At 43.7% G+C, this 15,739-nt stretch overlaps 1 protein-coding gene across 1 annotated transcript; it reads left to right on the forward strand.

The window, feature by feature from the left end:
• Nucleotides 1-458: 458 nt before the first annotated feature.
• Nucleotides 459-15,499, forward strand: ALKBH1 (alkB homolog 1, histone H2A dioxygenase; the record flags this gene model as incomplete). The annotated part of the gene is given in 7 exon segments (XM_080346206.1): nt 459-518; nt 524-736; nt 3,492-3,600; nt 8,096-8,258; nt 11,739-11,829; nt 12,978-13,171; nt 13,728-15,499. Coding segments are annotated over 7 exon segments (1,254 nt in total). The 3' UTR covers nt 14,152-15,499.
• Nucleotides 15,500-15,739: the final 240 nt, after the last annotated feature.

Here is a 15,739-nt window from a genome sequence, read left to right on the forward strand (position 1 = left end):
TGGAGAACACCGAAAATCTGAGTACAAGAAGCTTCTAGAAAACATCTCCGAGGGAGCGGGGGCGCAGGGTTCGGGCAGCTCTCAGCAGCACAGCGACCCGGCCGGGCCCGGCGGGCGCCAGCCGGCGGCTCCTCACCGCCTTACCGCGCTACTCCAAGAGCCTGCAGGTACTCACGAATGGCAGCTGGCACCTCTGCACTGCCCCGAACTGGGAGAAGTACTCCTTCAGCTCCTCTGCGGGGGAAACACACCGGTTACACGGGCCCAGCGCCCCCACGCAGCCACAACCGCCCTGGCCCGACCCCGCAGCCTGAACAGGCGCACGCGGCGGGGCCGGCGGGGCGGCCGCCGCCTCCCCTTGTGCCGCCCGGCCCAGGGCAATCCCCAGCGCCGGTGGGGATGAGGGGAACGGCATGGACTCACTGCTCGACACGGTCCAGGGAACCTCAGCCACGAAGATGTCGAAGGCCCGCCTGGAGCGACGCCCCAGCGCCCGCACTGCGCTGGTCGCCGCCATCTTGGAGCGGCGGCGGGAGGGGCGGCCCCGCCCCGGCAGCGCGCGCCGCAGCACCGCCCGCGCGACCTGCGCCGCCTGCCCGAGATGGCGGCCGGGGCGGCAGCGGCGCTGACCCGGGAGGGCGGGGAGGACGCATTCCGCCGGCTGTTCCGCTTGTACCGGCAGCGCGACGCGTCGGACTTGCGGGGTGTGGTGGACTTTTCCGTGCCGGGGAGCCAGGTAACGCTGGGCTCCTCCTGCCCTCGCCGCACGGCGCGCCGCGGGGTGCGAGCGCGGCGCTGCTGCAGCCTGGGCTCCTCACCTGCTGCAGCCTGGGCTCCTCACCTGCTGCTTCCCCCCTCCTGGGCGCCCAGTCTCTAGTCCTGTCCCCGTACCGGCTCGAAGACGCACCCTTCCGGCCGCGAGCCTCTTGGGGGTCACCGCTTAAAAGTGAGCTGCATGTCTGGAGCCGGGGAGTCGGGGGTGTGCGGCTCTGGAGGCCCGGAGCCCTGTCCGCGCTGCCGGGCTCCCCGCGGGCCGCTGCGTGTGCCGCGCCCGGAGCGCGGAACGGGCCCGCTGCGGGGCCGCCCCGGCCAGCGCGCTGCCTGTCTGCGGGCCTACACCTTTCTACTTACGTTTATTTGGTTCTGTAATGTTTAATTAGAGCTCTGTGCTGCAGTAAGGGATCTTCAAAACCACGCGTTACTTAAGGAAAGCAAAGGAACGTGCGGATGGAAGGAAAAAAACCAAACCAAAACAAAAAGACAAGTGTCACTGCTGGAGCTGACACTATTTCCTGGGCCTACTGATCCTTGTGTTGGCCCTGAAATACCTGGCTGAGCCAGAGAGGGAGCCAGCACCGGCTTCTCCCCCTGCTGTGCATGTGTTCTTGCTGTCTTTCCCCTTGGTGAAGTTTCTTCTCCTTTCTTACTCCTTAACGTATTATAAACATTTGGCTGAACCATCAGGACAAGTCCCACCATTGCAATGGATTAGGGCACACAGGGGCACATCAGAAAGTAGCATCCACCATGGTTAGACGTTTACCACGTTTGAGTGGTGGATAAGTGATCCCTTAAACATATCTTCCATTTAGTCACCTCACAAAAGGATAACGGATATGTGCTGAAGTATTGCTAACCAGGGATTTTCTATGTATGAGTCTATATGAAAAAAGGGAGTAAGGAATATAGTTAAAATTAAACTTTGCCTAATTTTTCATAGCTCAAATGCTTAGCCTTTTCTTTTGACTGTTCTATTAGAATATATATTTTTCTGTCTTTTCAGACTATAATTTTGGCATTGTTAACAGGACACAAAACCTGACCCATATGAAATTTTTCAAGGTGTTAGCATTAAACAAGGGAGCTGTTAACATTTCAGCCTTTCCCGAGCTTGCAGCAATCCTTTATCAAATAAAGGATTCCAGCATTACAGACCTTCTGGGAAATTCAAAGTACTTGAGAGCATCACAAGCATCTGTCCCCTCTCAATATCATTTTTCTTGTGCCTTTTACCTTCAAAGATCAGTTGATAGCTTAGGAGCAAAAGCATCTTTTATTTCTCTTTCCCCAAGGATAAAATGTGGCTTTTCACTTTAAGAAGAGCTACAGGCCTGGCAGATTTGCCCAGATACTATTGTTCCATTTCTCTCAGAAAACTGCTTCAAGTGATTGAGCTCTTCAGTGAAGTGAGACGTACCCCAGCTGCCGTGCTACCAGGCGTATTTAACTGAATCAGCAAATGCAATTCTTCAGCACAGAAACAGCTCCCGTTCTCCAGAAGCCCTGGCAGCAGCTGGTGTGGAAGCAGACTAAGAAGGTGGAAAGGGGCAGAGTCTTAAAAGAAGAGCCTTCCTGGGGACATTCTGCAGACTGGACTCCAAGCCAAGCTCTTCAAGGCTGACAGTCACAGAGCTGCTTTGGGCAGAGAGCTGAGAAGTTGGTAAAGCTGAGCATGTTGCAGGAGCTTCTGCCCAGCACTAGTTTAGAGTTTTCTCACAAATTTTATGTATGTAATTCTGAGCTGTTGCTCAGGACATGGTAACCAGAGCTGCCAGCCTACAGAGAGAATAATTTATGCATTCACTGCTGCAGACCCTGTGTGCTTGTACTTAGGCCTTGATTTCATGTACACTTTAAACTGGCATAAAGTAAGTCTTACCATCTTTGCTTGCTTATTTCCACTATGGCCAGCTCTTTCCTTTTCCACACCTGTACTCTTGCACAGCCACAGGGAGAACTGGACAGGGCAACCAAGCCAGAACAAAACCAACCTGCCTCTACCGTGTCCTTCCCAAGACAGTTTCCAGTCCAAAGGGATGAAAGGGTTGGGAACACAGCGAATGAGTTTGTTTCTTTCAGCGTGTGTTTGCTTATTACAGCTTAAATACATGTGTTACTAGGACCCAAGAGAGTACATTGAGGAATGTATCTTGCTAAGCCTTGAGCTGCTGACTCTGGTGTTGGAAACAGGAATGGCAATGTGGTATTCAGAATTTACAGGGTTTCTGCAGCCCTTCACATTAGACAACTTTGGCCATTTCATCACTGCGCTACTACTTCTCTAAGTTACAGATGAGAATAGTCATCTACCCTGTGGCATCATGAGCAATAACTTATATTTGGAACATGCTTTGAAGGTATAAAGTGCTATTGGTACTAAATATTGCCCTCTAATGGAGATTGATAATTACCAGAGTGTTTTATAACGATGAGGCTGTACTGTGGAAATAGACAAATAGTGCAGAATTTTTTCTCATTACTATAAATAGGGTGGTTTTTTATGAATGGAGGACATCTTGTGTTGAGTACATACCAACTCTTAGCAGTGTGCCGCCTTCTGGTCACATTTGCTTAGACAATAGTTCTGTGGTGCAATTGGCACTTTGATGCAACTTACCTTGCAATACGGTAGCATTCTTTCTCATCAGTGCCATGTTTGGATGAGTTTTGTTTTGTTTTGTTTTTTAACCAAATCTGTTTTCTTTTGCCAGGTGTTCAGATCACAGCTCAGTATTTCTTCAGTCAGCGATCAAGATGCCTCCAGAGCAGGATTACGACCAGTTAGCCAGTGGAAAGCCTATGGCCTCAAGGGGTATCCAGGTAGGTAGATTTCAAAAAAAAATTAAATATGTCCTTGTCGCTTTGAATTCAGGTGTCTTTCATCTTATCTTCCTTGCCCTGCCTGAAAAAGCTATTATGGTTTGCTTTAGTGTAATTTAATGTTTTTTTTAAGTGCAGGAGGACAAACGAGTCACCTAAAGGGTAGGATGTGGCAGTAGATGAAGGTCAGAACAGAAGGGCCCATTCTTTCATGGTCTCTGATCAGTCAGACCATCCCTCATGAGAATGGATCCCTGTTGCCTTTGATAAATAATTTATATTTCTGCGGCATCTGTTTTTCATCAATGTACATCACAAAAATTAGCTAAGTGGCTAAAATACAGCAATTTCAGGGATGAAGTGTGGCAGAACCTTGCTGGTGTAGAACAGTGAGTACAATAAGTGAATAAGAACCTCTTGTCCTATTCAAGATATAGAGAATTTCATTAGGCAGGTTATTTCAAAAACTGACATGGATCTTAAGTTTGCAGGCTACCTGGTACAGTTACTGGAAGAGGTTAGGTTGAAATGGACGTCCAGAGATCTAGTCCAGCTCCCTGCTTAAAGCAAGGTCAAGTTGAAAGTTACATCAGTTCTCTCAGAGCTTTGTATGGGTGAGTTTTGGGAATCTCCAAGGACAGAGATCACATAACCTCTCTGAGCACCCATTCCAGCGTTTGGCCACTCTTGTTGTGATCTTTTTCACCTTATATCTAATCAACATTTGCCTTTCTGTAGTGTGTGACTGTTGCCTCTCATCATCTTGCTGTGCACCTCTGAGAAGAATCTGGCTTCATCTTCTCTGTATTGCCCCTTTAGGTAGATGTTACTAATATGGGCCAATGTGCCATCAGCCTTCACCACCACAAGGGCGCACTGCTGACTCCTGCTCGGTTTGTCCTCCAAGACCCTGATCCTTTGATTTAGAGCTGCTCCCTAGTTAGTCAGTCTTCAGGCCATACTGTTGCATGGGCTTATTCTGTCCCAGGTGCAGGATTATTACTGTAGAATTTCCTGAGGTTCTTGTTGGCCCATTCCTTCAGCTTGTCAATGCCCCTTTCAGGGGCAGCAGTGGCCTCCAGCATATCCACTGCTGCCCCAATTTCATGTTGTCTGTAAGTGCAATGAGGATGAATGTCCAATTGTCCAGGTTGTTGATGTAGGTGCAGTTGTCAGTCTTGGTCCCTGTATCAATGTGAGGAATGCAACTCATAACAGCCACTAAACCATCAACTCACTACTCTTTAAGCCTGATGGCCCAGCCAGCTTTTGCTATCTAGTTTAGTTTACCCAGAAACTCCATGAGTGCCCAGTTTGGCCCCAGTGGTACTGGAGGAAACTGGAAAATGTTGCTAAGTTGAAGGTAAACTCTCCCTTTGTCTGGGCATCTCACTGTAGTGGGCAGTAATGTTGGTTGGACAAAATCTGCCTTCAGTAAATCTTTGCTGGCTGCCCCAGCCGCCTTGTGCCTGGAAGTGTCCATCGTGGAAGTTTGCTCCATAATCATACCAGGGATTTTGGTAAGGCTCATGAGTTTGTTGTTCCCCAGGTCCTCCTTATTTCAGGGATTTTTGTTCATTTGATTTTGTTTTTTCTCGTGTTTCTTCTGGTCATTATGACCGCAGTCATTGTCTGTGTGAGTTGCCATGAAGCCAGCCTACCATTTCTGAAACTGGGGCAGCCACACTAGCCATCCAGCGTGGTTAATTCACAGGGAATTGAATAAGTTCCAGAGAAAGGCTTCCACCTCTTCTTGCCTCTATAGATTTTTTTTTTTCCATTTAGCTGTCATATTATAGCTGCCCTTGCTTGGTCTCACTTGTCATTTTATGTCTGTCTAAATGTCTTTCCTAGCAATTACATGGGGAGGGGGAAGATCACAAGTGTTCCACTTAACTGCATCTTTTCTTCTGTTTTGACAAAGAAAACCTTTCACTAAAATGAAATGCAAATACATTAATAAATTCTTAGTCCTGTTTAGAATAAAGGAATTTGTGGACAAGAATAATATTTTATCCTTTTCCAAAAACTTTTATCTGGACATCCCAAAGCACTATAAGATATTTAACCAACTGCCTCAATAGCCATGTAAAATAAGTTAGAATTTCCTTAGTTTGTCTATGAGCAAATGGAGGGGAAGTCATTTGGTTTTGTCCCCACAGTGAGCAGTGAAATGTAAGACTAAGGAAGCTGGGTGAATTTCTGTTGAGGAGTCTGGAGTTGTGTGAGATGTGGGTGCTGCTGTCTTTGGCGCTTTGTAACTGACACAAATTGTTTTTGTGAGGTGGTGTTCTTGTTTCTAGACATCTGTGTGTCTTCTCCTTCGACTGAGGCTGGAGACCACTTCCACTAGGTGTAAATTAATACCTAGTGTGCTGCAAGATTTTGCTGCAGTAAGAGAATTGCATCTGCTTCCTGAGGGCAGATTCCTTTAGCACAAAGACCCCTGAAGAATTTAGCTTTTGCACATTCCACTCAGACCAACTGTTTCAATGCCAGGAGGTTCAAGTGTGTTGCCTTCAAAGCTTGCCTGTGGTGTTCTGTAGTCAGCTCAGGAGGAAAAGTATTTCTTCCTCTTCTGTCTTCAATGTGTGGCAAGTCACTGATTTCTAGAACTGTTAGCCCTCCCAGGAACTATTAAGCTTCAACATTAGTGTAGAATTTTATAGTAAAACTCTGCAGCTCTTACAAATTCAAAGTTTTCTGCCTTTCTTGATATCAGAAACATAGTGGTAACCCATTTAGTTGTTCTCTCTTTTAGAAATCCAGACTAATCTGGTTTCTTAGGAGTAAGCAACAATAGATTTGGAGAGACATGAGTACATGAGTACATTCTAAGCTTCCGATACAAGAGTCATAAAATGTAGATTCTTGTTCTCAGCTCTGTGAGGAACTAGCCCTCCAGTCTTCAATTCTTTCATTAGTACCTGGAGATAATATGTAGTACAGCATAATTTCATTGAAGTGTTTTGAGAACACCACTTCAAAAACTGTGGACAGAAAGGGCAATATTATTATTCTGTTCTATGCAGAGGCCAACAGAAAGTAAATTTAATGCTTCTGGCAAATAAATTTCTTGTAAGCAGACCTGTCAGAGGCTGCCATAGTCTGCAGGTGCAGGGATGGAGTGAAATGAATGACAGTATGTTATTAATAAACTGAAGGCTCTTTTTCTAACCAGTTAATTTAATCTTGTGAGGTCTGTGAGATATGTGGCAGGAAGCATTTTCTCCACTTTTATTATCACTTTCCTAAGGCCACAAGGCAAGTTTGTATCCTACTGAGATGCCTAGCCTTGCTTCTTCCCTTTTCATCTATTTTTATCTGTTTAACTTGATATGACTGACAAGTTCAAAAAGACACAGTAGGGCAAAACCTTGAAGCCTCCTTTTCCTCTGTTCCTCCTATACCCTTATCTCTCTTTGAACGGGAATTTTGTGTTGGTGAGTCTTACTGAATTGACAGTCTTTGAGAGAGTGCCTTGGTTCTCAGTGTAGGTACAATACAGATTAATAGCATCTTCCCATCAGACACTTACTTGTCAATACCGTTGACCCTGGCCTGGAATGAAGCACCCCTGGGGTGCTGGGGGAAAATTCCAGTGAAGAATCCTGTTAGCACTTCTGGTAGTGGCAGATCTTATGTCAAGGACTCTTCTCTGTTAAGATATAGACTAAATCAATCCATTACATCTCTGCTGACCCCCTTACCTGCACAGCTGCTTGAACTCTGCCTGAGGTGCCTAGCTAAATGAATGTGCAGACTAGCTACAAGTTTATTTTCTTTTGCTAATTAACAATAACTGCAAAGTATTTGCAGTCAGCAGCTGGTGGTTTGGGATGCAATTTGACTTTCATCCCCCTTGGGTATTGCCATATGAAAATACAAAGATGGATACAACCAGATTTAGTTGGAAATAAGCATGAAGCAAAGAAGAGGAGAGTTTGTTACTAGTGATTGCTCAGCCTGTGGACTGTTCTCTGCAGTTCATGATGCTGAAGTTGCAGTAAGAAGACAATCTGAACTCAGACACAACAACAAAGTGAGTTTGAAGTCTAGAAAAACTAGGCCAGAATTACTTTTAACTTCACAGGGTTCAAGACAAAAATCTTGCAGAATCATTTCAAAATCAAATTTACTCCACAGCAGCTGGCTTTTCAAGTTCTTATTCTTCTATCTACCTGCAATCAATATGCCTTACACAGATATGTCCTTTATTGTAATTTTTCACTCAGGCCAGCACTGGCTGCCCTCCCTGCCTTCTACCTTATGGCCACCATTTGTTTGTACTGAAAAAAAAACCACAATAGGTTTTAACTATTCAGAGCTGCTTTTGGATTTCATCAGCTTATATGCAGAGTCAGTGGTTATATGCCTAAGGTGTTTTTTTTAGTACCTTCAACCCCTGTCTTTTGCTCTAGTTTTTTTAGGAAAAAAACAGGGAAATGCTTAATCATACTTCCTCTTCACCCCCTCCCTTTTTCTCTGTGGTCAGGGTTTATTTTCATACCAAACCCTTTCCTCCCGGGCTGCCAGCGTCACTGGGTGAAACAGTGTCTCAAGCTATACCCCCAAAAACCCAATGTCTGCAACCTGGACCTGCACATGGCTCCTGAGAAGACCATTGACCTGTGGGGGCAGAGCAAGGAGCAGCTGAGGTGAGTCCAGAGTAACCTTTGGTGGTCAAAAGTAACAGCCAGAAGTGGTCTGCAATGAGAAGGTCTAAGAAAATGAGCAGGGAAGGGAAGCTGAAAAAGATTGTATACCTGCTGGCAGTATACACATGGTTCCAGACATGCCAAGTTGAAGATGGATTTTTGCATGGCTTGATGTGTATCCTTGTTAATTCTCTGCTTTCACACTCAAAATGGGATTTTCTAGTAGCAAATTATTCCAAAGCCATCAGCCAAATAGAAAATAGTGACCTTGGCTGATACCATGGTTCTCAGAAGCTTCCGAAGCACAGGTGCAAATGGAACTGGGAGGTCCCTCTTGGCCTCAGTTTTCCTGAGGCAACAAGGATCCTTTCCCAACCTGCTGCTCATGCCAGCTCTTCTTCCCGGTCAGCTGTCAGACCTAGTGTACTGTAGTTGAAAGGCTGTATGTGCACTTCTTTGATCTCATGTCAGCTAGTTTCTGCATTTCTATTTTCCAAAGTATTTCTTTGGCTTGGTGTTTATTTTCATACAATCTGAGATGGGGATTAAATGTACCTGTTTTAGTGGCAGTCGTGTTTACTCTGAAAGATTCCCACAGGTTCAGAGTTTTGTAGCTCAGCTGCATTTCCTCTACTTAATTTGGAGGTTAATGAAGAATATATCCAAGTTTTAAAGTCCAAGTTTTAAAGACCTTTTTCTTTTTTGATTAGAGTCACCTGTAAAATACATACAAGATAGATGCTGTTTACAGTACACAATTTTTTAGTTATTTGAGTATTTATGATTACCTTGTAGATTTCACTGCTTGTTTTAGGTAACAGTTGTTTCATGTGATGGAGTGACTGGAGTTCCCTACAACTCTCATCTTCAGTCTCAGTCTGTTAGTAAAATTGACATGCTGAGATTTTTTCTTCAAAGAGACTCTTAACATCTACAAGATATGAAAAGGCAAAAGCAAGCTTTGGACTTTTAAATATTTACGCCTAGGAGTGAAGTTCTGTCCCCACTTGAGTTTTCCAGGCTCAGTCAGAATTAGTTACAGAATGCAGGTGCCTTTTTTGTTTAAAATACTGACTTTCACATTTGTGTTCCATCAAGGATGAAAAATTGTTCTTTGAAAGTATTGTGCATTGTGCCCTACAGCTGAAAAAAATGTGGTACTGTTCCAGCTTGACAGACCTTTCCCAGCAGCTCCTCCTGCACACACAGAGAATGATCAGAACAGAGGTTAATTTGCAGCTGAATCCAGCTCAGTTGAAAACAGTGTTTAGAAGAGTGACGGCTGGCAGAAACACTGGCAGTTTTATTAAGCACTTGCCTGAGTCTTCAAGTGAGCAAACTGCTGTATTTGTGCTTTTATTGAGGAGACAGCAGATCAAAGTAGCCAACTTGTCTACTACTTAGAATAAGAGCTTTTCAGGGAGGAGAGAAACAGAGCACTTAACTAAAAAGAGGTTTGCTTCCAGAATTGGGTACAACTTTAATGCTTTATAAAGCCATCAGGAAGATGCATAAATGTGCTTGGGTCACAGCTTTTCTGCTCTTTTCAGGATGCAGAAGTCCCGAGGTAGGGAGTGTCCATACAGTTCCTAGAAATGTATGCTATGCTCTCTTCACAAAGTGGGGTTTGTGTGTTTTCTTTAGTGCCAGGGACAATTAAATCCATAAAAGAGGGTACAGCATCCCTACAAGATATAGACATATATTCCTATGTATAAGGAAACAGCTGGGGGAATTTTATAGATGAAAGCATTTACCAGTGAGTAAAGAAAAAAGGAGCTTCAGATCAAAGCACCCCTGCCAATTCAGTCTTGCTCTTTCTAACATAGTTATACCAGAATTTCTCTGTGCTTTCTTGTTAGGAGCACCTGCTGCTACAGCTCTAGGAACTTCTTGTTTCCAGATACGTAACATGAGGACTTTTCTCTCCTTAGCAATCACATATGAAATCACATGCAAAATACTAAGTTCTGGGAATAAGGACATACTGAGTGTATTAGAGTTCTTGCTGTTGTGCAAACACTCCAGTGCTGTAGTGAAACAAGGGCACTTTCAAAATGCAAGTGCTAAAAATGTTTAATTATGAATGTAAGTTTGTTGATTGAAAGATGTAGAGGAAGGAGTTGTGGGCTTTCCCTTTTCAAAATGTTGTGTCACCTGCTTGTAGGCCCCCTAAATTGTTTCAGGCAGGATGTATTTGACAGTTACTGTGTCGCTGCATTACGGTAATTGCAGTTGCTACTACCCTATAACAAAGATGGAAACTGGAAATCTGACTTACTTTCAATAATCAATAAGCTATGAAAAATTACTACAGATAAAGAAACTGGCCTTTTAATCCTGTTTCTGCTTTAGCTTAGGAGGTATCAATATGGTGTAGGTGAAGGGCAGAAGCAAGCTGTGTATCCAGGTAGAAATGCCCATTAAATGCGCATGGTTTGCTGAGACTTGAACATGGCAGCACAAATACGAATCCTGTTTTGTAAAAGAGAACATGTCTTACTGAACTAATGAGGCTATAAATGAGAGCCAACCATCTGGTGCTACTGTTTATCATGATATCCTGAGTACATTTCCCTTTTCTTTCTTTATTTACCATAACACATGACTTGGCTTGAGAAAAGAAGCTGAAATTGCTGGAATAAGTGGACTAGAAGCCACATACCTTCTTTTCATATTTGTCACTAGTATGTTTCTGTCTTACTATAGTAATATTCTTTTCTGTAGGCCATAGTAAAAGCCCAGCCCTGAGGTCTCTACCTGCCATCATGACCTTCTAGTAAGAATGGGAAATCGATATGTGGTTTCAGACCACTGGGTCCCTCTGCATGAGGGTTTTCCCTTGAGAAGAACAGGTTTTTGTCGTGCATAGCTGTCTGGATAGGAGACACCTGCAATCTGGACTTCTTGACATTACAAGATGTAAATGGTCATAGTTAGTGCTGTCTTACTGAACATTGAGTCAGTCTGCCCTAAGGATTTCTTGTATAAGTACCACATAGTAGAACTAAAGGCCCTTTGCAGTATGATACAGCTTGAAATGCTTCACTGTCAGGCAAAGCATTTTCCTTTTTTCCATTAACTGACTAGAATATCTTTTCCTTGTGTTTGCAGCTTTTGGATCTTCACAGATGCTGTTCTTCCAGGTGCTCAAATAGTATGTGCATAATTCTGACTTTTAAATCTGAACCAGTTCACTGTGTTTTCTCCATCTGATAATCTACTAGGTACCATGTGGAAAATACAAATTTTCAAATGGACAGCAGTTGGCAGTAGGCCCTACAGCTTGCACAAATTGCGTGAACTGAATGTTCAAGGTCTTTGGAGGAAAAAAATTAATGGCACTAAAAATACAAGTTTAGCATTGATGGTTTTAATATGCTGTCATATGGCTGAGTGAATCTTATTACTGTATGCTGCGCTACCAGCAGGCCCCTCAGAAATTAACACAACCTATTTCTTTCCATTTTGTCTTTGCAGAATGAAAGGTTCCAGTAAACGGGAGCCGAGAAGCTTATTGGAGAAGCTGCGCTGGGTGACCCTTGGTTACCATTATAATTGGGATACTAAGGTATTGAAATTAAATTCTTCTCCATTTTTCTTGGCAGTAAGCACTCAGAGTGGCAGACAGAGCAGGGTATCATGGAATAACATATAGTAAGATGCTTATGATCCTACCAGACAGTCTTGAGGAAAGGCTGTAACAAATCATGCTTGTAAGAACCTTTTAATCTGTATTAGGTTTCTGTGGAGGATTTAACAGTGAAAGTCCATTTCTGCATTCTTTCCTTTGAAAGGTGACATAAACAGCATATGCTCAGCTCTAGACCTGTGACTCCATTTCAGCATGAGTTTTTTTACCCTGCTGAAAGGGATGATCACAAAAGCGTCATTAAATACTTAGGGTAAGAATGACCTTGAATGCTTGAAGACAGCTACTTCTGAGAAATTACCCCTCCTTGGAGGGGTGAGAAAGAGCAGGAATAGACTGCTGTGGATGTGACTTTGAACTTAAGAGTCTGAATCAGTACAGCACAGTCTCACCAACTAACAGCTATTTTGGGGCTCCTTGAATATTGTAAAGACCAAAATAAACTTTTTCCTAAGACCGAGTCAGATGGAGACTAAGAAAGGATGGCAGAATGAATATGCAGTCTACCAGTACACTGCAGATACTTAACCAAATCTGCTTGCAGCCTTGTATTTACCAGGTCAGTGTATTATTGGGTGGCCATAACAAAAACTTAGTTATTCCCTTCCACTCCTCTCAGAATCACTCATAGGAGAGAGGAAAAAGTAGGTTTGCAATCGGTTCCTGTTTGTCTTATTCTTTGGAGAAGGAACAATGATGCTCTTTTTGGAGCTCTCTGTTGATGAGATGGAGAACTGATTCTCCATTGGCAGCTTTAAGTAGTGACCAGCTAGATCTTCGTGATGTTGGTACTAACCTTACTGACTTCAAATTTGCCATCCAGATAAAATGATTTATTCCATGATTAATTGAATCTCTGGCAGTCTCAGCATAGGCCCAGAATTAAATGATAAGAGGTAAGCCTGTGGTGGTTCTGCCTATGCTGTAGTCATTTTTCAGGCAAATATGATGTCCTTCACCATGACTATCAGCCAGACTTCTGAGTTCTCCTTCAGTGTTTGTTTCCAATTGTGTTTGCTGGTCAATTTGGGTATGGTTTGTTTTTAATTTTGTTCTCCTTCCTCCAGAAATACTCAGCAAATCACCACACTCCTTTTCCCTCAGACCTTGCATTCTTGTCGGAACAAGTGGCTGCAGCCTGTGGGTTCCAGGGTTTCCAAGCACAAGCAGGGATATTGAATTACTATCATTTTGACTCCTCACTGGGAATTCATGTGGATGAGTCTGAACTAGACCATTCTCGGCCCCTTTTATCATTCAGGTGAGTTAAGGAAAGTACTCGAGTGTTGTGGAAGTCTTGGTAGCATTTTTTTCCTGTGCATATGGTTATAGGAAGTCAGTATGATGTAGCTTGCTAATTTGGTATATAATGTTCACTCTGAAGATTTGAATAGTGGGAAACTAGCTCAAGGGCATAGACTTTTTTTTTGAAAGCTACTTGAACAGCATGGATATAGTACCTGGAGTGGAAGGGCTCTTTGCACAGAGCACAGTTCTGGTCTAAAGCAGCGAAGGGGCAACTGGGTACCAACAGGCAAGGATTAAATCCATCAGCAGAGCTTCAGACCTGGCAGGGCACCTGATCACACTATGCCTACCTTGAACCAGGCCTCGTAGTCTGTTTTCCACATCCTCATTGTAAAGTACTTCCTAGGAGTCCATCTGGGTTTTGTCTGTTTTTTTTTTTGAGGGAGGTGTTATTGTTGTTTGGGTGGTGGTTGGTTTTTAAGAAATTTAGTTGCTAATATTTTATTACAGTACATGTAATTGTTCTCTGCCTGAATTTGTTTTCTCTTCTCTCTCCATACCCCCTGTAGTTTTGGGCAATCCTCGATATTTTTGCTTGGAGGCCGGAAGCGGGAGGAAGCCCCAACAGCAATGTTCATGCATAGTGGAGATATCATGGTCATGTCTGGCTTCAGCCGTCTGCTGTACCATGCTGTCCCGCGGGTACTCCCCAACCCTGAAGGGACAACTTTGCCTCTGTGCCTGGACCAAGCACTTTCTTCAGACCTCCCTGTAGGCTCAGTCATCGAGCACAGCTCCGATGAGGATTGGCAGGTCTGTGCCAAGTACTTGCAGTCTTCCCGCATTAATATGACTATTCGGCAGGTGTTGGCTGAAGGTCAGAAATTTCCAGAGGAATCTGGGACAAACACAAAGGGCCAAGCACCCTCTGAAAACAGTCACCACCAGGAGAAGAGCAGCGCCAAGAGACATAAACCAAATACAGACAGCTGAGACCAGGAGATCATGCTGACATGGACTGGACAGGCAAGCTCCATGTAGAATTGGGAACTAATGTAATCATACTAGAAGTCAACTTGTCTGTACAGGTGTTAATAAACTTTTACAGAATAAGTGTAGTCCTTCTTGCTGTAAGAAATAGATTGGGGAAGAAAAAGAATTAAAGGAAAGGGATGAGTTCAGCACTGGGCCTTGGACGTTTGCTGCACTCAGTTCCATTTAAAATACCTGTATGAGAATTTTAAGCTTGGTTCAGTGATGCTCATGGAGTATTTTGAAATCCTTGGGCAGAAAGTGCTAGCAAAATATACATAATTGCTATGTGTTAAAGAATCCTATTGAGCTTGTAAAGCTCAGCTGAAGTACATAAACAAGTAGGAATGAGAATGAGCTGCTGTGGGTGTGAGACCTACCTTGGGCATTTCCAAGAGAATCCCCTCTACAGCAAAAATTGGTTCAGTGATCAGAAACTAGCAGCTCCCTGAAGCAACACCTGCTTGCTGTAGTCCTGTGCTCTCCTTTTGCCTGCTTGCTCCTCCTCAGCTGCAGGAGAAACTGATTGTAGGAGTGGAGCTGGAGCTTTCTGCATGCCTCAGATTTTAGAGGGAAATGACTGGGGTCAATATCTACTTAGAATACCTAGTACCTCCCAGTTGGGTCTTCTCCCAACAGTAAGTATGTGATTGAGCCCCACATTTCTAGTCTTTCAAAACTGTCCCCTCTCAAGTGCCTGCAGATTATGGTCCTGCAGTCTCAAGCTAACATCTTTAAGGGACAGAATGACTTGCAAGTAGAAGAAGTGGAGTTCTGAATTAAGTACCTAAAAAAAGAAATTAATCAGTGACTATCTCTGTCACCCAAAGATAAAGATATTGAAGCAAAGGAAAGCACTAGCTTATGTGCCCGTTCTCTTGAAGACTCAGACCTTCCTATCTGCATTTTAATGTAATTTTAATTGTTGGAGTACAATGTGCTATCCTTGGGGTATTTTGTTGCACTTTTCCAATGAATAAACTTACTTGGTTTTTAAATTAAAGATCTCTATCAGTTTTGAGCTGGCTTCTATTTTTTTTTTCTTTTCTTTTTCTCCCTGTTATTACAATGTATTGTTAATGCTGCCGCATGCCTTCTGCTCTTCCCTCCAGGCTTCTTTTGGATCTGCTGCCTCTGCCAGCTCTGGTGGAGGAGTCCTGCACATGTCTGCAGGGCTCCTTTCCTTGGGGGCAGTTCAGGGTTTGTCAGGAAGTTTCAGAGAGCTGTTGCCTGCAGTGTCAAAGTCCAATTGAATATGTATGTGGCAGCTCTCCCTCATGGAGAAAGTGTGTCTGGTCAGCTTATTTCATAGCAGATGAATGTATGTATGTGTACAATTAATTCCTTATACAATATTGCAATGAGCCCCAGTAATTTCATATTTAAAAAAATCAGATGTTGGTGTTAAGTTCTTATACTATGACAGAAACATGTTTTCCAGTCTCCTAGGCCTGGTGTATTTACAGCTAAGCCTTGGGAGATTGAATAGTATAATGGAATGAGGTTAACCTATGTCCAGAAGACCTTTTCAGCTGGTTAGCAGTGGCAA

The sequence above is a fragment of the Nesoenas mayeri genome (genome assembly GCF_963082525.1).
Source record: "Nesoenas mayeri genome assembly, chromosome: 5".
Taxonomy (NCBI): domain Eukaryota; kingdom Metazoa; phylum Chordata; class Aves; order Columbiformes; family Columbidae; genus Nesoenas; species Nesoenas mayeri.